Below are 25,685 nucleotides of genomic sequence, written 5' to 3'. Positions count from 1 at the left end.
GAAATTTACTTCCACATGAGAAATGGAACAAAAATTACACGCACATAAATATATAAGTAAAGTAATAAGTTGCAACATCAGTTGACTCGGGCAGATTAGACTTATAATTGTAGAATGACGCACAAAGACCCCCCCCCCCCTTATAAGGTCTTTAGCAGCCTGTCGGGGCCAAGTGCTGTGAGCCAGCACCTACAGAGGCCAGCACTGCGCATGAGGGAGGAGTGGAACCAAGACCACGGCCGCCTTTGTCTTCCCAGTGCCGATGCCGACACAAAGGACGGCCAAGGCACCGCGCTCAAGGCCGAGTAGACCCCAGGGGAGGCCTAGGACCACTTCAGGCGTTCCTCACCGATGTTGGCCATAAGCCACAGCCGTGTGTACGTAGGCACGGACACATTCTCCAATAGACACGCAATCAGAGCAGTGAGCAGGGTGGCCATTGCCAAACTAAACACTGGAGCTCCGGGCCACAGGGCAATTAACGTGAAAGGCACGCAAGTGACGAGCTGCTCATTTGGTCAAACCTAGAGTCGCCGTGACCTGGCGATGCTGCGATGTATCGCGACAATATAAGTTCCGTTTTCATGACGGTAGTCATTCGGTGATTATCTTTGCGCGTATATTTTGTTCTAAAACATCGCATTTCCTGACGAAACGTTTATGAAATAACAAACCCAATGGTTAATGAAGCAAGCAAACATTCTATTATCCGTGAAATTAATGCTGTGTAACACGTTTTCATGGGTATATGACGTGGCGATTCTATTATGTAATCAACTTCCGTAGTTAATTTGCCCCTTCTGTTACTGTCCGTGTAACTGTCAGCACGTGTTTGCAGCATTACGGCGGGCACAGGCTGAGCGAACTGTGGCTGAATAACTATTGCGCAATCTCTATTCGCACCGAGACCAAAACAAGTTTTAAAAAGGCGCAAGATAAAAGCGAATCAACGAGTAAAAGTGACGTTGCGAAAAAACCGTCATCGCAAAACGTGTCACGTGGCACTGCCATCTGTCCGCCACATTCAATCCGCAGCTGAATGAAGGCTTCCCTGCAATGTGTCTGCTGCACTCGTCGTGACAAAGAGCTCACAGCGCATTGCGGGCGCAAGGCAGCTTGAGTGTCTTACAGACCTAAATACCTACGTAGTTACTTTAACTTGACGCTTGTTTACCCAGGAGCGTATAACTTGAGCGCGAATACTTTTTCAGGAAAGCCCTGCCAAACTCTTTGGTTCTATTCGGTAAAGTCACGTAGGTAAAAAAATAAAACAACAACAACAAAAAATCACGACGTTTCGGCCACAACACAAGTGGCCTTCATCAGGTGAAGGGACCGTGCTGTCATGAGGAGAGCGTTGTCCTCGTGACAGGACAGGGCTGTCCTCGTGACTTTACCGAAAGAACCAAGAATATAATTCCGTGTTGTTAAAGGCACTGCTCTGCGTGCGGGAGGGAGACGGAGTAACCCAGAGAAAAAAAAACTCGAGCGGACGAGGGGATTTCACTCTTAAGTGGCACGCAGATCGATTCAAGAAGCCAATTTGCTGCACTGCTTTCTCTTGGCCACCTTGCGGTCGGGCAGATTTGGGCATTTAACAAATCTGCGATCCACCAACCGTGCTTCAAAACCACAGGGATGCGCCACAATGCCCGGTTGCTTAACGTGGCCTTAAAGTGCACGTAGCTTGGCACAAGCGTCGTGGTGACATCACCGCCGCGCAGTGGCGAATGGTGGGCGTAGTTGTTGGCTGCTTAATGCCTCAGCACGATTTCAGTTTTTCTTTCCTAACAAACTGTAACAGTGGAATAGGACTGTGGATGTCATTATTGTTTTGAATTTTGCACGTAAGAAGCAATTGCTTTTTCACTCATACACACGCCGTGGTGGAGCGGTGGGGCACTGGTTGACGCACTGAATTTTTTACCCGGAGACCTGACTCGGATTCGCTGCCACGGCTAACTGTTCCTCCGCCTTTACCAGCCCTTACTGACCATTGTGGTGAAGTATGGTCAAACACACCCCCAGAACTGTACGTACGTGTGATGAACTTCTTTCGCACCGTACGTAGCCAACCGCGCTAATCGAACACGCCATGGGGAGGCTTTCATCCATCAGGGAATTTACAAACGGCTGAAAATTATTATCATGGTTACATACTGCATGTTGTTAGTTCTTGTAAATGATGCAGCCACTGTAAACTCCACATACACCACTGGAGACAACTGAGACTTCAAGGATTACTTCTCATGCGAATTGCTGAACGTGTGAATGGCATCACATCCCAATGCACGGCCTGGCTCTTGAACATATTCTTGAGACTCAAGGAGGTTTTCCTGAATGCATCAACATATTACTGGGGGTGTAAACGATTAATCCATTAACGTGTGTGTGTGAAAATCGATTTTTTCTTTAAATCACATTCTTTGTATGTCAGTTGGTCACGTGACCCCTGCTGCCACTAGAGGCGCGACATTCAGAGGCTTAAAAAAAATGTGTTGAGTGCAATCGCAACCTCGAATCGCAAACAGGGCGAATGTTCATGTTCAAGGTGAATGCCCTGATGATGGCACGATTGTGGTGAGTAAAATCTTCCCCGATCTAAATACGTGCTTCGGATCGAGTAGCAGGAGACCTCGCTGACAAAAAAAACCCCGCAGTTTATTTCTGTTTTGCACTCGATTTATCAAGATTGCAGCTCTTAAGAATGTAAATCTTCGGTTTGACTGCCATGCAACAATCCCATTGCAATGCATAGAAAGTGCGCCCCCTACTGTGTAAGGTAAAAAGGGCACACGAAGGTTTCTTTGGTAAAAGTCCTGTAAAAATATAAATTCTGCAACTATTCTATGACACATGGGGGGTGCACTGCTCTAACATTCTCTTACATGATCACGTGTCTCAAGGCATTGCTGCCAATAGCACACGGGAAGAACGCTAAACTAAACTATTGTTTATTTTACCGGGTGAGTCCCACTGAGCTACGTGGCTCTTTTACAGAAGCAACCTGGCCACACATAACAGCTCGACAAAGTGGCTTCTCAGGTGGGAATTTATAGCGGCCAAATACTCTAAACGCGTGTTTCTAAAGGCGGAGGGGAAAACCGGAGGTCCTGGTGAGAATTTCACACGACCACGGGGAAAACATGCAAATTACAAATATGTAGTGCATCAGGATTGGGATCGAACCCACGACCTCTGACATACCAGGCGAGGGGGTTAACATCTCTCCACCGTGGCAATACTGAGGGAGCAAGACCCAAACTGTGAACAAATAGAAACGTTCTTTGGTTCTATTCGGTAAAGTCATGTAGGTAAAAAAATAAAACAATAAAAAAAATCACGACGTTTCGGCCACAACACAAGTGGCCTTCATCAGGTCCTCTGGACAGTCCGGTCCCTTCACCTGATGAAGGCCGCTTGTGTTGTGGCCGAAACGTCGTGATTTTTTTATCGTTTTATTTTTTTACCCACGTGACTTTACCGAATAGAACCAAAGAGTATGGATCCCTGCAGTCACGAAAGCTTCAAATCTCTTTAAAGAAACGTTGCTTGATTCCATGAGGCTGAACTCGCGTGTGCATTTGGATGCCGTCTCTCAGCGAGTCGGGCAAACACATGTGTGCAGTGCGGCAGGTGCAGTGGGTGAGGCTCGAGCGAGGAGGAGGTGGGGAGGAGTACCGTGGGGAGACCCTCGCATCCATCTCAGCTGACGGTCGTGTCACCCGCTAGGCCGTCCACAGAGGCCTCGACTGCCAGGGTGAGACGCGCACACACACACGCACACGGCGGTAACGTGCGGCGTGTGCGCATGTGGAATTATCACCGTCAGTTGAGCAACGGTCTTTTCAGTTGTGTTGTAACGCGCAGTTAAACCTAATGTCTAACACGCACACACACGCGCGTCAGATCTGACGAGGCTGGAGCGGACTGGGGAAGGCCGGAATCGACGAACTGCAGGCGTTTAGGGACAGCGGGGAACGTAAGGATGAGGATGAGGCGCTCATTTGGAGGCTAGCTCGTGGAACCTGCATCGACTTCCATCCTCAGGGTACGCATGCCTAATTGAATCCAGTTCAAATACTAAACTATTAATGAATTTTCTTACCACGTAAGGTCCACTGAGTGTGGAAATTTATAGCAGCCAAACACTCTTAAACACGCGGTGACGTTGATCCCAAATGCGGAGGGAAAAACCAGAGGACCCGGAGAAAAATCCACGCAACCACGGGGAGAGAGAGAGACACCGCAAACTCCAAGCATACAGCAGCAGCAGGCATCGTCAGGGTTGGGGTCCAACCCGCGACCGCTTGTGTACGAGGCGAGGCAGTTAACATCCTAGTGGTCATCATCACCACCACTGAGGCCACCGCGCCTCACCATCACTCTCCTCCTCATGCCGGTTATGCGACCGGACATTTCGTTGACGAGCCCTACCGTCGACGAATGCAAGCGAGGCAAGCGAGCGGCCCCCACATTGAAGCGTCTGCGTGTACGCGTGTACACGCACGGACGCGCTCACCTGCGTGTACACATGTACACACACGGACGCGCTCACCTGCGTGTCTGTGTGTACGCACAGACGCGCTCACCTGCGCGCGTTCATCTCTGCGTGCGCTCGCGCTCATGAGCGCACGTGCAAGGACGGCGACGTGCACCTGGCCCGGGCACGGAGGAGGGCTCCGTCCACAGGTGCAGGTGCTCCTGCAGCGAGCGGCACCTGCGCAGCGGCTCCGCTCACCAGGTGAGGCATACGCCCCCACAACGCCACGCGCCAGGCTGCGCACGGCCACCATTTGCTGCGTCCGCTGCCATCTCTCACGTTCCAACGCTCTTTCCCTCGTTGCGCATTTCAACTTTTTTTTTGTTATCCGAAATATTCATTGGCTCACGATGTAAGTCACCTACGTGACTTTACCGAATAGAACCAAAGAGTGTGGATCCTTGCGGTCACGAAAGCTTCAAATCTAGAAGAGATGTAAAGCGCTTCAAGATATTTGATCTATTTATCCATTAATTTTAGTTTCGCGGAAAAGTAATCGTCAGTGACATCACGGTGCGCATTTTTTTGCTATCCGACATCGTATTTTATGGTGCGACGTCACAATGGTCATCGTCTTCCGTGCTCATCGTGTGCTATTCTCTACGCCGCGACTGCGCCCTTTGCCACCACATCAGAAACAGTCGAGGCAGAGGGTGCGCGTCACGACTGCTGTGTGTCACATTGCAAGCGAAACACCGATGTCGTTCTGGGTGGTGCCATGGCCCAGCGGTAACACGCTCGCCGCTCGGTGCAGAGGTTCGCGGTTCAAATCCAGCGGGGCCACCCTGGTTATATTACTGTGGACGTATTATTACTACGCGCCATCGGTTACACCATGTCACGGTCAAATCCCGCGACATCATTCGCAAGAGGAGGCCATTGTGTCCCATTGGCGTCATGGCCCCGCAAATCACTCTGTCGGAATAGACGCAGCGATCATCGCCCCCTACGGCAAGAACTTGGCAAAGGAGGTCTAATGATGTAGATGCTCACCCCGAGCCCTCATTACTTTGATAGCGGCATTGTCTTTGAGCTGTGTGACGTCTTCTGGCGTCATCTGGTCGAGCACCAATTGGGTCGAGGCTCAAAAAGAAAGCCGTCACTTGGTGTGGACCAATCAGTTTCAAGGACAATGCATCATATATTATTATAGTGTGTTTTTGTTTGCATTTTGACTGCAGGTATTGTGGTTAATGCAGTGACATGAATCCTTGTAAAAAGGTTTCAGTTTTGTTGCCAGAAAAAAGGGGAAAAACCCTCTTATTATTACAACTTGGCAGGATCTTCCTATGCAAGTCACACGGCACTCGGTGAACACAAGTGCAGCAGTAGTAGTAACAATAAAATGACGAGCTGAATTTCTACCGGGCCTGAAGCAATCAGACCCACGCCGTGCAGATCCGTTCCTGAGAAGGCCAAGCCCAGCTCAGGTTTCTCCCCCGGGCCACTGGCTCGACCCCTCCCTTCCGCCCCCCTCCTCGCCATCACGGCGGAGAAGTGATCAGAATTGAAGGTTCAATGCATGTTTGGGGTTAGCCGGTGTTACCCCCGCCCCCCCCCCCCCAAAGCTTTCGTTTTTTTAGCTCTTTCGGTAAAGTCACGTTGAAGGGAAACAATAAAATATATAATATATATAAAACAATAAAAAATTCTCACGATGTTTCGACCATAACACAAACGGTCGTCATCACGTGTGTCGTTTGTGTTATGGTCGAAACGTCGTGAGAATTTTTATTGTTTTATGTATATTTTATTATTTTATTGTTTCCCTTCAACGTGACTTTACCGAAAGAGCTAAGAATATGAATTACTGCAGTACGAAAGCTTTAAATCAAAATTTCGTTTTTTACGTCGCTTTCGAGATTTTTCCGCATTCACTTTTTTGAACGTTGAAAAACGCGGATCCGTGAGTCGACATAACCGACAGACGCCGTTAGCAAACGCGCATCTTTGCCGTGAAGCCACGAGGCTTTCCGAGGGTCGGGCCCCGCTCAGAGTGGCTGGAGCCCCCCGCCGTTGGCGAAGTGGGCCATGCGGCCCACGTGAAATGATGACGCCGAAAATTACTCGGGCAGAGCTCGCGGACTTTCGTGGGAATTTGTGATTTGCGACTGTGCGTTCGTGTCTGAACTTGCCTGCATTATCACCAGCTGTGGTCTCAACAGGGGTTTCCCCCCGGGTGTGTAATAAAGTAAACCTGTCAACCTAAAATAACCATTTGTCACGTTAGACGTGGCTTAAAAACGTGCGTTGACGGAGACAAACTTGTACGCACGCACGTTGAACTTCTTTAGCACCGTACGTAGCCAACCGCGCTAACCGGAGGCGCGGTCGGCTAAATCGCCACCCGACGTCCGTGCGGCACAGGGCCCAGTCTACCGCGTGCCGCGGCCTCCCTTCGAGCCGGGAATCTTCCCGAGCGGCTCCTCCGACGGGAGCGTGCGGCTGTGGGAGGGTGGACCACGACGTCCCCCCGTGCCCACCCTGCGGTGCGGCGGTCAGGCTGCGCTGGACGCCGCCTGGTCCCCCCACAGCTCCGCGCTCGCTCGTGGCCGCGCTCGCCGCGGAGGCTTCGCGCGCGCGGGAACTGTCCAGCGGCACGTGCGTCAGGCCGTGTGCACGCCGCAGTGGCCGGGGTGTTAACCACACCTCGCCCGTTATGCAGCTCGCGGTGCGATCCCGAGGCCTGCGTATTTGGAGTTTTGCAGGCCTCTCTCCCCGCGTGGTTGCGTGGATTTTTCCTCCGGCTCCTCCGGTTTTTCCCTCCGCACGTAGGAAACATCGCGTCGGTCAGCTTCACAGTGGAACAGACTTCAGCAGCACGCCGCTATGCCAAGGAGCGTGAAAGGCAGCAGCGGAGAGGCCGGTCGTCGCTGTGCCGGTTTTTTGTCGACGCTAGAAGCTAGCCGCTAGGAGGGCGCTGAAGGCGACGGTCTGTCAGCAGCGGCCACGGCCGGTTCTGGATTCTGGCTCGTTCGGGAGGCAGTTACGGGTTGATGATTGGGGTCAAGTCTAGCGAGCAATGGCACGATCCATCGGCTTGGAGGTGGGCATCAAGCGGGACAGCCATGGCCGACAATTACCTCGATGGATTTAACCCTGTACGGTAATATACTGAACATGCATGGGCATACCAAGTACTTGCACCATATATTGATAGACGTTATGCTGTTTTAAAGCGTGAATTCTTGGGGACTTTTTTATGGGCCATCAGTCATCACGACAATTTCCATCTGCTTATGACAGCGTAACGTGCCGACTTATCCCGAGATCCACAAACAAAAAATATTTTGCGATCCACCCATGAATCACGATCCACGCATTGGCCACCGCTGACCTGCTCGCGCAACAGAATTGTTAACCGGTATAAAGCAGGAGATGTTTTGTGGACCACTCAAAATCCAGGGCCCCGAACGGCAGCCCCGGCTGCCCCTGGCGATTGTTTACGTACAATCCTTTTCACTTCAGTCGTAAAATTAAAGATTTTTTGTTAAACAATGGGCAGTGCCACCCGTTCCCAAGTTTCGTGTTTCCCGACTCCAGGGCGGTGCGGAGCGATCCTGAGAGATGCTGACAGATGCTGAGACACGTACCGCGTCGCCCTCTACCCTGTCCGTGCATCAATCCTGAGAGACGCTGGCAGATGCTGAGACACGCACCGCGTCGCCCTCTACCCTGTCTGTGCATCGATCCTGAGAGACGCTGACAGATGCTGAGACACGCACCGCGTCGCCCTCTACCCTGACCGTGCATCGATCCTGAGAGATGCTGACAGATGCTGAGACACGCACCGCGTCGCCCTCTACCCTGTCCGTGCATGTCTCGACATCTTAAGGCGTGAAAATTATTTCTAGCCAAGGGGGGGGGGGATGGTTTGGCACACAAAGGACGTAGATTTATTTATCCCACATATGCACAATGTCTTAACAGCTGCAAAAAACTGTCAATTTGTAATGAACGCCTTTTCAAAGGAGAAGTTTTTCATCAGCAAAGAAATGTCCATAATACAGGTTAACTCTCCAATGAGTGACACTTTTTGACAATACATTCAATGTGTATGTATTATACAGTTTTTCAGTACAAACAATGTTAGAAATAACATTTTTTTTTGGCGTGACATCAAACGTGCAGTGTGCAAATGTGTGACCGTGTGCGTCTATGGATGTCCTTTGTGGTTTCACGTCACGTGGCCTCAACGTGCACATAGCCTGGCACAAGCGCCGTGGTGACGTCAATGCCACTTAGTGGCGAATGGCGGTTGTTGTTGTTGTGTTCTATGTTTGTACGCGTGGCTCTGGTTCTGTGTCTTTTGATGTCCTTGTCTGTGAGTGCAGAAATTGTGGCACTGTCGGATGTCATCGGTACCATAACGACCCCCCACAATGAGCAAACAGCAGCGATGGGGGAAACGTCGTGAACCAACCGCACTGCATCATCATACCTCGTGACGTTATGCCCTGTGGCAGCTTGTCATTACACTTTGGCTGGGGCCTAGACTTTGACTCAAAATTGACAGAAATTATTTACAATGCGTATTTTTATTCTTGGTTCTTTCGATAAAGTCACCACGTAGAAGGGAAACAATAAAATAATAAAAAACAATAAAATGTATCACGACGTTTAGACTGCAACACAAGCAATCATCATCAGGTGTGAAAACCACAGCAAGAAAATTTCAAATTGTTCTTGCTGTGGTTTTCACACCTGATGATGATTGCTTCTTGTGTTGCAGTCGAAACGTCGTGAGAATTGTATTGTTTTATATTTTTATCATTTTATTGTTTCCCTTCTACGTGGTGACTTTACCGAAAGAACCAAGAATATGAATCCCTGCAGTCACGAAAGCTTTAAATCAAAATTTAATGCATATTTTGTTTTTCTGAACAAAAATACGAGCGTGTTGTGTGTTGAATCCTAGGGTCAGAGTCTATGCCACACGTGCAGTCTCAAGTTACCTATTGACAACTTTTACTCAGCCTACCCTGTCAACTCCCATCGTTCACTTTACTGGACTTCACCCAAGCTCGACTGCCAAGGTCTACACAAGTCTCACAATTTATCGATTTAAAGCTTTCGTGACTGCAGGGATTCATCTTCTTGGATTATTTCGGTAAAGTCACCACGTAGAAGTGAAATAGTAAAATAATAAAATAATTTTTATTATGTTTTATTTGTATTACTTATGTTTTATTTGTATTATTGATGTAGTGGAGTAGATAATGCGCATGGGAATTGGCCATGTACAGTACATACAGACAGACAAGGAGAACGGGTCACACGAGGGCGAACAGGTGGTCGAGTCGCAAGTGCCGTAACCAAACCCAAGTAATTAAGAGAGTTGTGACACGAGGGCTGTGATTGGTCGAGAGGCTGTTAGCGTTAAGTGGTGGCGTCGGAATGTCTGATGAGGGGGACAGGTGCGGGCTGGCGGGAAACGGCCAGCGAGCCACGTGGCAATTAATTAAGGCTAATGCGAGAGGGGATAAAATGCGAGGTGGTTTGAACAGAGGGGGGTTGCTGTTGGGGAGTTGCGGTTGGAGAGTTGCTGCTGGGAAGTTGTTGCTGGGCAGTTGTTGGCGAGAGGTGAAGAGATACGGAGAAGACAGCTGGAAATGTTCTGGAAGAATAGAAAGAGAGCCGGATCCCAAAGACAGTAAATAGCGATAGGGAGAGTCAGCGTTAGCGGAGATAGATAGAGTCACTGTGTGTGGATAGATGGAAGTCACTGCGTGTGAAGAGATAGCAGCGATACTGTGTGTGAGGAGATAGAAGGCGAACCACTGTGTGTGGAAGAGATAGAAGACGAACCACTGTGTGTGGAAGGGAAGACACTGTGTGTGAAGAGATAGGCGAAGAAACACTGTGTGTGGAAGGAGATGCACGGACGATGCTGAAGTAAATCGGAGCGTCCGAGTTGGCAGAGCACGGAGAGAATTACTGTGTGTACGGAACGATGGAATAAAAGTGACGGCGGAAAAAGAGACGGTTGTCGTCCGAGTGAATTCACGGCACTACATTTGGTGTCAGAAAAAGTACGGAACACGCCACAATGTCAGGAAAGCAGCAAAGAAGAGAAATGTGCCAGTGGACTCGAGCGGCGACAGCGACAACAACGATTTGCAGCCCGGCCAGATGGCCGGCAGTACTCTGGACGGTGACAGCGGTTCGGGTGGTGCTGAAGGCCCGGGATCGCCGGAAGATTGGCGAGTCCTCATGACCCAGTGGGAGGCCAGAATGGAGAAGTTGTTGGAAGAATTCCAGAACTTCTTGACGGAGAACCGCATTCAACTACCCGTACCGGGTCCACCGCCGGAGGTTGCCGCTCAGCCGGAGCGGTTGGAAGAATCTGACGACGAAGACGACCCGTCGGAGGGACCGCCACGACGGCTACACGCACAACGATTTGAGGCCAAGGTGGGAGATTGGACGGCCCCTGCCGGGCCTGCGAGCACGGTGGCGGTGGTGGTGGACGAGGCGCCGCTGATGGCAGCGGCGGCCGGGGTGTCGACCGGAGACCGACGGCGTCGTCCCGGGGCATATGGAGATGGCGTGCATCGGACATGCTACGAGTGTGGGCGGAGGGGTCATCTCGCCCGCGATTGCTGGAGACGAAGAGGTTGTCCTCCATGGGCGCCGAACTACTACAGCGGGCGGTTCCCCCAAGACCAAGGATCCCAGGTGAGTCGAGATGCATTCAATACAGGGCCGCCCTATCCACATCACTCATCCGCGTCATCTCACCCGTATTCATCGGGTTCGGATAGTACGCATGGCCGGGATACGTGGGGCGCGTTGGTACATCGTGTGTTGGGGGCCGCGCCAGGATCGTTGGATGTGATGGCATGTATTCAAGGTGTTATGGTACGGGTTATTGTGGATACCGGGGCGTCGGCGACTCTCATTTCGTTGCAAACTTTTCGGTCGCTGCCGACGTCGCCTGGCTCGTTAGCGCCAGTGGAAGGGCCATGCGTAGCGGCAATCGGGGGTAGTTTGGGCATTATGGGCTGCGTGGTTGCGACAATTCAAATTGGGGAGGTGATTGTGACGGGAAGTGTTTTGGTTTCAACGGCCTTGGCGGTACCGTGTTTGTTGGGCACAGATTTCTTGCAAAAGATGCCAATTAAGATTTCAGTGGAAAGAGGTTGTTTGGAATTACCGTCGGGGAGATGTATGAAATTTTTGGGGACACCTTCGAAATTTGCGGTGGCGAACGCTGTGGTGCAGGCCGTGGTGAGCCGCACCGTGCGTGTCCCACCTGCATCGCAAATATTGATACCTCTACGGTTAAAGAAGGAATTGCCTTGGGATGAGCTGCAGGAGGGATTGCTGTTAACACCCTCAAATGCTGTATCGAGAATGTCCACCGTGGTAGGGGCTTTGACCATAATACCAACGTATTGCGATCCTTTCATTCAAATTGTAAACACGGGGCACGAAGAGGTTGTTATTCAAGAGGGCACTACATTGGCGCACGCGATGGGTGCGCCGGGTCCAGAAACGAAAACATGCTTGCCTAGGGGACAGGATGAAATGTTGTCAAGGGAAGAAGACGATCCGGAATGGTTAAGGGATCTTTACAAACAAAACCCAGAGTTATTGCCTGTGCAGCGGTCGGGTTTGCATGCGTTGCTAGTGGAATTTAAAGATGTGTTCAGTTCAGGGAAATACGACGTGGGTCGAACGACGTTGTTGCAGCATCGTATTGACACGGGGAACGCACCCCCGATCAGGTTAAATTCGCATCGTGTAGGTCCTCTTGAGAAAGAATGTATTCGGCGATCTGTTGATGAAATGCTAGAGCACGATATTATCGCCCCATCGTCCAGCCCCTATTGTCCTCGTTAAAAAACGTGACTGAACCATGCGATTTTGTTTTGACTATCGGAAATTGAATAAAGTTTCGGTGGCGGAAGCGTACCCGCTTCCACGAATTGATGATTCGCTGGACGCCCTGTCCGGCACCAGAATCTTTTCAACCCTCGATTTGTTGTAGGGCTTTTGGCAATTGCCCCTGGATAAAGAGTCAAAACCTAAAACGGCATTTCGGACACCACAAGGATTGTATCAATTTAACGTGCTCCCGATGGGACTCCACTCAGCGCCGGCGACCTTCCAGCGATTAATGGAACTCGTGTTGTCGGGCCTGCAGTGGGAGTCGTGCTTGATATATTTAGATGATGTGATTGTTTTCAGTAGGAATTTCGATGAACATTTGCAACGGCTGCGCGCCGTTTTTGGCAGAGTGCGGCGCGCTGGATTGAAATTTAAACCACAGAAGTGCTAATTGTTGAGAACATCGGTGAAGTATTTGGGGCACGTCGTTAGTGCATCAGGAGTGGCCACTGATCCGGAAAAGATGAGTTGTGTGCGTACATGGCCAGTGCCGAAAACAGCAGGGGAAGTGCGTAGCTTTGTGGGCTTTGCATCGTATTATCGGCGGTTCGTTAAGGATTTTGCCACGATTGCTCGACCATTGCATACGCTGACCGGGAAAGGTGTGAAGTTTCAATGGGGGATTGCAGAACAAAAATCGTTCGAAGCGTTGCGGGCCGCACTGGCGGACGCACCGCCGTTGGGATACCCGGATTTTACGAAGCGATTTATACTTGACATGGATGCCAGTGATATGGGCATAGGCGCGGTTTTGTCACAAATGGTTGATGGCGTCGAGAGAGTAGTGTCATATGGCAGCCGGGTGTTATCGCCGGTGGAGCAAAAATACTGTGTGACGCGTTGAGAATTGTTAGCGATTGTCCATTTTGTTCGGCAGTACTGACCGTATCTGTATGGCAGGGAATTTTTGATCCGCACTGATCACGCGGCACTACAGTACTCGCTGCGCGTGGATCAGCCGTCGGGGCAGATGGCTCGCTGGCTTGAGACCCTCCAGGAGTACTCTTTCACGATCCAACATAGGAAAGGAACGCGCCATGTAAACGCGGATGCTTTGTCGAGGTTGCCGCGACCGGCTGAGACGTGTCGGTGCGCATAGGGCTCGCTGCGTTGCGGCCTGCCGCTGCAGGAGGTTCCGCAAATGGTCGCTGCAACGGGTTCGGGAGTGCCGGGGATAATCCCTGGAGCAGAAATTGGATTGTTGGGGTTGTCATTGAAACAGTGGAAGCAACTGCAGGTAGAGGATTCCTCGCTGACCAGGATGAGGCTGCGTGCCTCTCGTTCAAGGGGATCGGAGGATCGCCCATTTTTGATGTTGACGGAGGGGTTGCTTGTTCGCTGAAATGTGGAAGCACAAACATTTTGTATTGTTGTCCCAAGGATGTTGTGGGGGAAACTCATTAACGAGATACATGAGAAATTGATGCATTTGGGGGAGAAGAAAACCGCGTTGACAGTGGGGAATGAATTTTACTGGCCGGGAATGTTTAATGATGTGAAACAGTATGTAAAAGCGTGCCAGGAATGTGCGCGGAGGAAAGCGCTGGCACGGCCATATCGTGTCCCATTGCAATCGATTCAAGTTTCGAGAGTGAACGAAATTGTGGCACTAGATATTTTGGGTCCGTTCCCCGTCACCCCCCGAGGGCACAAATATTTTCTCGTCGGGGTGGAATACTTAACTCGTTGGCCGATGGCCTGGCTGCTAGTAGACCAGTCAGCGACATTGATCGCTGAGGCTTTCTTGAAAGGGTACGTCTTGTATAAGGGGGCCCCGGAACAATTGCTTACTGACCAAGGCAGAAATTTTCATCGATATTGATTAAAGACGTGTGTGACTCGCTGGGGACCAAAAAGATCCGGACGTCCCCATACGACCCGCAGACTGATGGGATGGTCGAGCGGCTGCATAGGACACTGACGTCCATGCTTTGTCACCAAGTAAACACCACTCAAGATGTTTGGGACCTGCATGTTGCAGCGACGCTGGCCGCGTATAGATTGGCCCCGCATGCCTCAATGGGGTACTCGCCATTTTTTCTAATGTATGGACGGGAACCAGAAGCGCCGGCTATTGTTAAATTGGGAATTCGGAAGCGAGAGAAATCTACGACGGTGCCTGCTCCAATGCAGGTGGCTTTAGACCGTTTGAGGGAAGCCAGGGAGGCTGCATTGAAAAATACGGCATGACGACAAGCCGCTAACGAACGATTGTACGGCAGGCAGCAGTCACGAGAGCCATGGAGTGTTGGAGATAAAGCCTGGTTGCACTGCCCCATGGTGCCGGTGGGAACGTCCCCGAAATTTCACCGCCCCTGGCAGGGGCCCGTTGATATTGTGGAGGTTTTACGGGATCAGAGTGTGCGAATAAAATTCGGTCGTCGGACACGGTTTGTTCACCCGTCGCGCTTGAAGAAATTTGTGTTACCATATGACGCGTCATCCCCCATCCGAGAGCGGCCTGTATTGGATGTGTCCGACGAACCTGTGGGGAGGTCACAAGTGCGCGTGTCCCAGAGATCTGCCCCCCGTGTGCCTGCAGGATCGCCCTTTTTGGGCAGGGTTACCAACCGGACGCCGATTGAACGGCCGCAAATCCGGACCAATGGCCATCCCTACCATGAACGACGGACAGCCCCGCCAGCGGAGTGTCGCTGGGACAGGGATGGGCGCAGGGTGGAGCCCAGGAGCGCCCCTCGTTGGCGAGACGAGCGAGGCCCTCCCTTACCGCAGGGTGTCGCGTGCAGGGGAGATGGGCCGGCAGCGGGAACCCGTTCCAGGAGGAATACAATACGTTGACTTAGGGGGTTTGGGAATTCTGTATAAAGGTGTTGAGTGCGTGTCGTTGTGTGGTTGTACAAAATGGTTATGTGTTGCGAATGCGTTCTGTATATATGTTGTCATCGTTCCGTCTGCTTCACTCCACTACTCCAATTCGAGTATATCGTAGCCGGGGACGGCTAGGTTCTTTCATCACGGGGGGGGGGGGGGGGGGGGGTGATGTAGTGGAGTAGATAATGCGCATGGGAATTGGCCATGTACAGTACATACAGACAGACAAGGAGAACGGGTCACACGAGGGCGAACAGGTGGTCGAGTAACAAGTGCCGTAAACAAACCCAAGTAATTAAGGGAGTCGTGGCACGAGGGCTGTGATTGGTCGAGAGGCTGTTAGCGTTAAGTGGTGGCGTCGGAATGTCTGAGGGAGACAGGTGCGGGCTGGCGGGAAACGGCCAGCGAGCCACGTGGCAATTAATTAAGGCTAATGCGAGAGGGGATAAAACGCGATGTGGTTTGAACGGAAGGGGGTGGCTGTTGGTGGTTGCTGTTGGAGAGTTGCTGCTGGGAAGTTGTTGCTGGGCAGTTGTTGGCGAGAGGTGAAGAGATACGGAGAAGAGAGCTGGAAATGTTAGGGAAGAATAGATAGAGAGCCGGACCCCAAAGACAGTAAATAGCGATAGGGAGAGTCAGCGTTAGCGGAGATAGATAGAGTCACTGTGTGTGAATAGATGGAAGTCACTGCGTGTGAAGAGATAGCGGCGATACTGTGTGTGAGGAGATAGAAGACGAACCACTGTGTGTGGAAGAGATAGAAGACGAACCACTGTGTGTGGAAGGGTAGACACTGTGTCAAGAGATAGGCGAAGAAACACTGTGTGTGGAAGGGGATGCACGGACGATGCTGAAGTAAATCAGAGTGTCCGAGTTGGCGGAGCACGGAGAGAATTACTGTGTGTACGGAACGATGGAATAAAAGTGACGGCGGGAAAAGAGACGGTTGTCGTCCGAGTGAATTCACACGGCACTACATATACATCGGTGACATTTCTGAGAAATGGCCCTTTTTTCATGTAAAACTTGTCTATTTTTTTTTCTCTCTCCACGCAATTCATTTCCTAGCAGGGCAGTGTTACGGGCGAATGTTTTGAGATTCCGTGAAGTATATGATCACGTGACTTCAAACTGTTTATTTATTATTATTTTACCAGGTAAAGGCCCACCGAGCTATTTAGCTCTTTCTCAGAGGCGACCTGGTTACAAATGTAGGGGTGCTATGGGGAATAAACACATGGCACGGGAAGGTGTGGTTCACCCACACCTTGGTGGCTACAACAACGTCCGCTAAGGCTCCAGTGGGTATAAAGTGCGGGGAGCCAGGGAGCTCGGGGCAGAGTGTGGGGCCCGAGGCTGAAGCAACCAGTGAAGAAAGAAGGCCAGCTAGGTGAGACCCTGGAACTCCTGTGACCGCTGCCCTTTTCAGGGCCGGCACAGCAAGCCAGTGGTGCGGCCCCAGAGCCCCAGAGTCAGAGTCCTTCTAAGGGCCGGTCTGGTCGGCGGGGTGCCGAGATCTGTGCCTAACCAGGGCCGGATCTGATAGCCTCCCTTAGAGCCCTACCAGGAGGAACTGGGAGCCTAGAGCTTAGGCTAGAGAGCCTGGGGTGTGTTCCTGAGTTATACGGGTGGAGGGGCCGCTACCCCTTCTAGTGTAACCCTTGTTAAGGTTTAAATAAATAGTGCTGCTTCTATTCTGCCGTCTCCGTGTCCTGGAACCCACTACACAAATGACAGCTCAACAAAAGTGGCTTATCACGTGGGCATGTATAGCCGGCAGCAAGCAAAAAAAACTCTAAATGCACGTCGATTCCAAATGCGGAGGGGGAAGACCCCCCCGAGGAACCGGAGAAAAATCTGCTCGGCCACGGGGAATGGAGAGGATGCGCAGACTCCAAATATATACGGGCGTCAGGATCGGGATCGAATCGGTGACCTCCTGCGTACCTGGCGAGGGAGTTGTTGCCGTGGGCAAGACTGTGAGCCTTGACCACGTGTTCACGTCACGTCACAGAGTCTCTCGACTAGAATAGAACCAAAAATTACTCTTTGGTTCTATTCGGTAAAGTCACCACGTAGGTAAAAAAATGAAACAACAAAAATCACGACGTTTCGGCCACAACACAAGCGGCCTTCATCAGGTGAAGGGACGAGACTGTCTGGAGGACAGCACTGGAGTGAACACAGCTAAGCTCAGACCGCGACCTTTAAGCTGTGTGAGAGGAATCAAGGTGCCTTGACAAAGGAATTAGCATACAAAATTAGCATTGTCAAAAATTATTTGTTGTGGTAATGTAGGACTACTTCACAAATAAGTGACCTGTAAAGAGAAAAAGGATTGTCGAAGTCTACGGTCACAACGTTACCATTTACGATTTAAAATTCACCTTCACGATTCATGAGATGTTACATCGGGAATTTTTCAACATCGTTGTCTTAATCTCATATCAGAAGGCATCCGTTTCGCAACAAATGGATTAGTGTCCATCACATATAAAAAAAAAATCCAATTATTTGGAGTCATAACCAGCATTTTATTTAATGTGAAACACACAAACGTTGTGATTGCCGAGCTCATACGACATGAATCTGCTCGACTTCCATTCGTGTGAACTGCGCAATTTTATTTTCGGGGGACGTGACATGATAGATGACAGTTGTAATTGGGAGCACCCAATAACGATAAAATCCCGCTCCCTCAACGACTTAAATTACAGCACAATTGTGGAGTTCTGACAATGTGCCCCCACGTGCACCACCGTCTAAAGTTACAGATGAATTAATTACCGGCCTGTCTGCTTGCAGGCCAAGGACTGAAATGTAGTGGAAGCCAACGGGTTTTGGCGTGACTGCCTCGCCCAATGGGGGTCATTTAATGGCACGTCAATCAAAACCAAGAGCCACAAGCTGCCGTGCACTTTGTCTCTCGGGATGGATGATCCCGGTGCACACAAAAAACATGGAAATAAACAAAACGAAAGGATCGACGGGGAGACCTGGGAGGGGTCGCGAGGGACACATGAGAGAGAGAGGGGCAAGACGAGCCGGAAGGGTCGAGTCGATGAAGACAGAGGACGAGAGAAGCCGAAGGCGGACCGGCCAAGCTCGCCAGGCTGAGAGTGGCCCTGTGTGGCCCTGCGTAGCTGCCTAGGGTAGGGCCGCTAGGGAGTCGAGTCGATGAAGACAGAGGACGAGAGAAGCCGAAGCCGGACCGGCCAAACTCGCCAGGCTGAGGTTTAGTCCTGTGTGGCCCTGCGTAGCTGCCTAGGATAGGGTCGCTAGGGGGTCGAGTCAATGAAGACAGAGGACGAGAGAAGCCGAAGCCGGACCCGGCCAAGCTCGCCAGGCTGAGAGTGGCCCTGTGTGCCCCTGCGTAGCTGCCTAGGATAGGGTCGCTAGGGGGTCGAGTCGATGAAGACAGAGGACGAGAGAAGCCGAAGCCGGACCGGCCAAGCTCGCCAGGCTGAGAGTGGCCCTGTGTGGCCCTGCGTAGCTGCCTAGGGTAGGGCCGCTAGGGGGTTAAGCGCGGTCCGTACGTCGGCACGCTTGACCCCCCGGGGGCTGCTGAGACACGGCGAGACACGGCAGCTGGGAGGGGTGAAACGGGGAGAGTAGGGAAGGAGAGTAGTGAATAGGATCGGGAAGGAGAGTAGTGAATAGGATCGTGAAGGAGAGTAGTGAATAGGATCGGGAAGGAGGGTAGTGAATAGGATCGTGAAGGAGGGTAGTAATAGGATCGGGAAGGAGAGTAGTAATAGGATCGTGAAGGAGAGTAGTAATAGGATCGGGAAGGAGAGTAGTGAGTAGGATCGTGAAGGAGTGTAGTAATAGGATCGGAAAGGAGTTTAGTAATAGGATCGTGAAGGAGGGTAGTAATAGAATCGGGAAGGAGAGTAGTGAATAGGATCGTGAAGGAGTGTAGTAATAGGATCGGGAAGGAGAGTAGTGAATAGGATCGTGAAGGAGTGTAGTAATAGGATCGGGAAGGAGAGTAGTAATAGGATCGGGAAGGAGAGTAGTGAATAGGATCGTGAAGGAGGGTAGTAATAGGATCGGGAAGGAGTGTAGTAATAGGATCGTGAAGGAGAGTAGTAATATAATCGGGAAGGAGAGTAGTGAATAGGATCGTGAAGGAGTGTAGTAATAGGATCGGGAAGGAGTTTAGTAATAGGATCGTGAAGGAGGGTAGTAATAAGATCATGAAGGAGTGTAGTAATAGGATAAGGACAAGGCGAGTGAGGGAGCGAACGAGCGACGGGCCTAGCAGGCGAGTGTTGTGTAATGAACTGTGATAAAGTGGACAGAAGACAAGAAATCGTCTTTATTTTCCACGCTGCAGGTAAGCACGAAGAGCAGCACGCATCAACTGGTTCAAGGCCAGCGTGCTTTGTCAACAATCTCGGCAAAAGCACCGGCGCTTGTGTCGCCGCAGAGTGTCCCCTATGGGGATGGAAAAATAAAAAAATGAATGCGGTCAAGCAATTGGCTTATTGCACCCCCCCCATCACTTTCGACTCAAGAGCTCACTCAGCATCTGGCTGTGATCGTGCTGCTGCACGCTGAGCGGCTGTCCAAGAGAAGCAAACAGTGGCTTCTTGACACCACCACCACCACCACCGCTACCCCCAGCACCACCACTCTCGGTGTCAGCGTCGGCTGATTGACGTCGTTTGGATGCTCACCGAGGAGCAGCGGCAGCGGCAGCTTGCCGCTCCACATGCTCCAGGTCATGCTCCATCCGCTGGAGCTTGCTGCCACTCCGGATGCTCCAGCCGCTGCTGCCGCTGCTGCTCCCGAAGATCCAGCTGCTCTAGCCGCTGCTGCTCCCGGAGCGCCAGCTGCTGCGGCCGCTGATGCTGCCGGTGCCTCAGCACCAGGTGCAGCTCCAGGTGTGGGTCCAGCTGCTGCTCCTCAAACTCAAACCGCTGCTGCTGCTGCTGCTCCAGCTGATGCTGTTGCTGCAGCAGCTCCAGCTGCTGCTGCAGCTCCAGCTCCAGCTGCTGCTGCTGCGCCAGCTGCTGCTGGTGCCGCAGCTCCAGCGGCTGCTGCTGCTGCCGAAGTTCCAGCGGCTGCTGCTGCTGCAGCTGCTGCTGCTGCAGCTCCAGCTCCTGCTGCTGTTGCTCCAGCGCCTGCTGGTGCCGCAGCTCCAGATGCTGCTGCAGCTCCTGCTGCTGTTGCCGGAGCTCCACCTGCTCCAGCCACTCATGGTGCTGAAGCCTCATCACCAGGTGCAGCTCCAGGCTCGCGTCCAGCTGCTGGAAAAGCAGCTCCTCCTGCTGACGCCTCAGCTGCTGCTGCTGCTGCAGCTCCAGCTGCTGCTGCTGGAATTCCAGCTGCTGCTGCTGCAGCTCCAGCTGCTGCTGCAGCTGCGGGAGATAACACATGAGCTCTAGGCAATACACTCCCCTATTCATCATCACGCAGCATCATCATCATCAGCAGCATCCATCATCACCCATCATCATGCAGTAACAAGCAGCATCATCAGCAGCAGCATCCATCATCACCCATCATCATGCAGTAACAAGCATCAGCATCATCATCAGCAGCAGCACCATCATCACCCATCATCATGCAGTAACAAGCATCATCATCATCAGCAGCAGCACCATCATCACCCATCATCATGCAGTAACAAGCAGCATCATCATCAGCTGCAGCAGCACCATCATCACCCATCATCATGCAGTAACAAGCAGCATCATCATCATCAGCAGCATCCATCATCACCCATCATCATGCAGTAACAAGCAGCATCATCATCAGCAGCAGCAGCACCATCGCTGTTTGCCTTTTCCGAAAATGTAACGAAGAATGATTCTGCCCGTTTGGGTGTCATCAGGACGTAGCGCGGGGGCGTGGAGAGGGAGCACACCGCTCACGGCCCGCTGCATCACCCCTCGCCACAGACACAGAGAGATAACACAGAGACAACAACAACAACCGCCGTTCGCCACTAAGTGGCGGTGACGTCACCACGACGCTTGTGCCAGGCCATGTGCACCCTGAGGCCACGTGAAGTGTCGAACGCCCGCTGGCAGGGGGTCATGGGGTAGACCCAGCAGGTGCCACGGGTTGACTGACTGAGATGACTGGCTGATGCACCACCTGTGCCCCCTACTGTGCCAACCTGCTGTGCTTTAGCCACCCGGCGCTCCGCTCGTTGTTGTGAGCGTCGCTCCTCCGCCCTCCGTTGTTGTTGGAGGGCGACTGCCTCCAACTGGCCTGCAGCGTCCTTCACGAGCCTCCTCCACAGAGGCCGATCTTGACACCGCTGGTACCGGTCATCGGCAAGTCCACTCAGGTCCACGTCTTTCTGTACCACATCACTCCATCTTTTCTCTAGCCCGTGCCGCGCCCGTTTAGCCCCCTCAATCCGGCCGAACAAAAGCTGTTTAGGCATGTGGTGGCTGGGCATGCAGGCTACATGACCCAGCCAACGCAGCCTTGCCTGCCTGGAGGAGCTCACCGATGGGACTTTGTCCAGATCTTTCGAGGATTTGTGAGCTGCTCACACAATCCAGCCTGGTTAAACGCAGGATTGATCGTAGGCAGGCCAGCCTAAATGTTTTTAACCGGCGAAGATATTCCATTAGGGGGGTCCATGTTTCGCAAGCGTAGAGATGCGGAGCGACAGACCATGTAGCTTCCACACAGCGTTACGCAACCGATGAAAAGATAATGCCGCTCGACTGATTCGGAGTGAGACCTCTGCTGTTAAACCGGAGCCGGCCATGAGCACACTGCCCAGGTATGGGAAACTCTCCACTCTCTCCACAACTGTCCCATCACCGATTGGGAGTTTTGGGGGTGGAGTGCCCGATGGTACAAAATACCCAGGCAGGTGCTTAGTTTTGGTGGGGCTGATGGTAAGGCCCCACCTCTTAGTGGCACACTCCAGTTTCAGCAGCAGCACCTCCAACGCCTCCTCTGAGTGAACCCCAATTACCAGGTCGTCGGCATACATAACGTGGTTGACCAATAGGGAGCCATCCCTTGACTGCACCCGGGCATCGACCAGCCTCCCATTGTATCTGTACCAGATGGAAATTCCTCTGGTACAGCTACTGAAGGTTTCACGAACTACGTGGTCAAAATAGATGTTAAATCATGTGGGAGCCAGAGGACATCCCTGTCGCACCCCAAGGTGTACAGGGAATGGCTCTGACTCCCGGCCACGTAGTTTTACCCGGGTCCGCTCACCATCATGAAGGTCCTTAATGATCGTGAGCAGAGGGTCAGGTACTCCAAAAGCACGAAGAACAACCCAGAGCCCAGGCCTACTGATGGTATCATAGGCCTTGACCAGGTCAATAAAGCAGAGATGTAGGTCTTGTTGGAATTGCCTACACCACTGCTAACACAGAGACACACAGATACACACAACATAGACACACAGACACAGAGAGAGAGAGACAACACAGAGACACAGAGAGAGAACACAGAGACAGACACAAAGAGAGAGAGACACAGCAACAACACAGAGAGAAACACAGAGAGAGAGAAACACAGCAACAACACAGAGACACAGAGAGAGAGACAGCAACAACACAGAGACACAGAGAGAGGCACACCACAGAGACACAGATAGAGAGAGACACAGCAATAACACAGAGACACAGATAGAGAGAGACACACAGAAACAACACAGAGACACAGAGAGAGACACAGATAGAGAGAGACACACAGCAACAACACAGAGACACAGATAGAAACACACAGCAACAACACAGAGACACAGAGAGAGAGACACAGATAGAGAGACACAGCAACAACACAGAGACACAGAGAGAGGCACACCACAGAGACACAGATAGAGAGAGACACAGCAATAACACAGAGACACAGATAGAGAGAGACACACAGCAACAACACAGAGACACAGAGAGAGACACAGATAGAGAGAGACACACAGCAACAACACAGAGACACAAAGAGAGAGACACAGCAACAACACAGATAGAGAAAGAGACACAGCAACAACACAGAGACACAGAGAGAGACACAGATAGAGAGAGACACACAGCAACAACACAGATAGAGAGAGACACACAGCAACAACACAGAGACACAGAGAGAGACACAAATAGAGAGAGACACACAGCAACAACACAGAGACACAGATAGAGACACACAGCAACAACACAGAGACACAGAGAGAGACACAGCAACACAGATAGAGAGAGAGGCACAGCAACAACACAGATAGAGACACACAGCAACAACACAGAGACACAGAGAGAGACACAGCAACAACACAGATAGAGAGAGAAACAGCAACAACACAGAGACACAGAGAGAGAGAGACAGCAACAACACAGATAGAGAGACACAGCAACAATACAGAGACACAGAGAGAGAGACACAGCAACAACACAGATAGAGAGAGAGACACAGCAACAACACAGAGACACAGAGAGACACAGCAACAACACAGATAGAGAGAGAGACACAGCAACAACACAGAGACACAGAGAGAGAGAGACACAGCAACAACACAGAGACACAGATAGAGACACAGCAACAACACAGAGACACAGAGAGAGAGAGACACAGCACAGAGACACAGAGAGAGACACAGCAACGACACAGATAGAGAGAGACACAGCAACAACACAGAGACACAGAGAGAGAGACAACACAGAGACGCACTTTGGCTGCTGAAGTCAAAACTGCGGAAATGAAGGACGCGCGGTACGGGAGGTGGATGGGGGAGAGAGTCAGGGTAGGGGGAGAGAGAGAGAGAGAGATGGGGAGAGATGGGGGAGCACTGAACGAGAGAGAGGGGGGTGTTATCTACTCACTTCCAGCGGAGATTTTACATTCTCCATCGCTACAACGGCAGATAAAAAAAAAATTCGTCAACTGAGAAGCGGAGGAGCAGATTCCACCACCACCACCGTCACCACCACCACCGCTGCTGTGCGTGTGGGGGTGTAACGTGTCAGTATTTAAATGTCTTAGCCCAGCCACGTGCTGTGTTCAAAGTGCCTAGCGAGTGTGTCACGTGTCAGTATTTAAATGTCTTAGCCCAGCCACGTGCTGTGTTCAAAGTGCCTAGCGGGTGTCACGTGTCAGTATTTGAATGTCTTAGCCCAGCCACGTGCTGTGTTCAAAGTACCTAGCGGGTGTGTCACGTGTCAGTATTTAAATGTCTTAGCCCAGCCACGTGCTGTGTTCAAAATACCTAGCTGGTGTGTCACGTGTCAGTATTTAAATGTCTTAGCCCAGCCACGTGCCTCCACTTAGTACCTTAATTAACTGAGTGGTTAATTGCTTTAGCGGGTGGCGCGTGAGTATTTAAATGGTTTAGCCCAGCCACGTGCCTCCACTTAGCACCTTAATTAATTGAGTGGTTAATTGCTTTAGCCAGGTGTGGTGGTGTGTATATAAAATCTCCTCTTGAAATCACGCGATACCCTCCACCTCATTATTTTGGCCAAGTGTATGAAATACAATATTAAGACTTAAAACTTTAATGACTGCAGGAATTCATTTTCTTGGTGTTGGGATCGAAACGTCGTAGTTAATTTTATTTCCTTTGAAACCTTTATCCGTGACTTTACCGAATGACCCAAAGTCGCGTGACGTCATTTATGGACGTCCCCTTAATTATTATTTTTGTATAGAGGATTTTACCACGGTCAAGTCGTGCGTGAATGAAATGATCATTATTGCTGGGTTCCCAATCACTCCGTGTTCACACCTCGTTCACACCTCGTCACGCTGTGTGTGTGTTCACACCTCGTTCACACCTCGTCACACTGTGTGTGTGTTCACACCTCGTTCACACCTCGTCACGCTGTGTGTGTGTTCACACCTCGTTACAATGTGTGTGTGTTCACACCTCGTTCACACCTCGTCACGCTGTGTGTTTGTTCACACCTCGTCACACTGTGTGTGTGTTCACACCTCGTCACACTGTGTGTTCACACCTCGTCACACTGTGTGTTCACACCTCGTCACACACTGTGTGATCACACCTCGTTACAATGTGTGTTCACACCTCGTCACACTGTGTGTGTGTTACACCTCGTCACACTGTGTGTGTTCACACCTCGTTACAATGTGTGTGTGTTCACACCTCGTCACACTGTGTGTGTGTTCACACCTCGTCACACACTGTGTGATCACACCTCGTTACAATGTGTGTTCACACCTCGTCACACTGTGTGTGTGTTACACCTCGTCACACTGTGTGTGTTCACACCTCGTCACACTGTGTGTGTGTTACACTTCGTCACACTGTGTGTGTTCACACCTCGTCACACTGTGTGTGTTCACACCTCGTCACGCTGTGTGTGTGTTCACACCTCGTCACACACTGTGTGATCACACCTCGTTACAATGTGTGTGTGTTCACACCTCGTCACGCTGTGTGTGTGTTCACACCTCGTCACACACTGTGTGATCACAC

At 51.3% G+C, this 25,685-nt stretch overlaps 1 protein-coding gene across 1 annotated transcript; it reads right to left on the bottom strand.

The window, feature by feature from the left end:
• Positions 1-17,793: 17,793 nt before the first annotated feature.
• On the bottom strand, positions 17,794-24,420 carry LOC142913386 (uncharacterized). Its single transcript, XM_076060926.1, has 2 exons — positions 24,073-24,420; positions 17,794-20,634 (listed from the first exon to the last, which is right to left on the bottom strand). The coding sequence occupies exons 1-2, from the start codon at positions 24,097-24,099 to the stop codon at positions 19,996-19,998; spliced, it is 666 nt and encodes a 221-aa protein (XP_075917041.1). The 5' UTR covers positions 24,100-24,420; the 3' UTR covers positions 17,794-19,995.
• Positions 24,421-25,685: the final 1,265 nt, after the last annotated feature.

Source organism: Petromyzon marinus, unplaced genomic scaffold (genome assembly GCF_048934315.1).
Source record: "Petromyzon marinus isolate PM22_M1 ecotype Great Lakes invasive population unplaced genomic scaffold, UKy_Petmar_22M1.pri1.0 PM_G_Scaffold_25, whole genome shotgun sequence".
In the NCBI taxonomy this organism is placed as follows: domain Eukaryota; kingdom Metazoa; phylum Chordata; class Hyperoartia; order Petromyzontiformes; family Petromyzontidae; genus Petromyzon; species Petromyzon marinus.
Note: the sequence above shows the minus strand (reverse complement) of the source record. Positions and strands in the feature narration are given on the sequence as shown.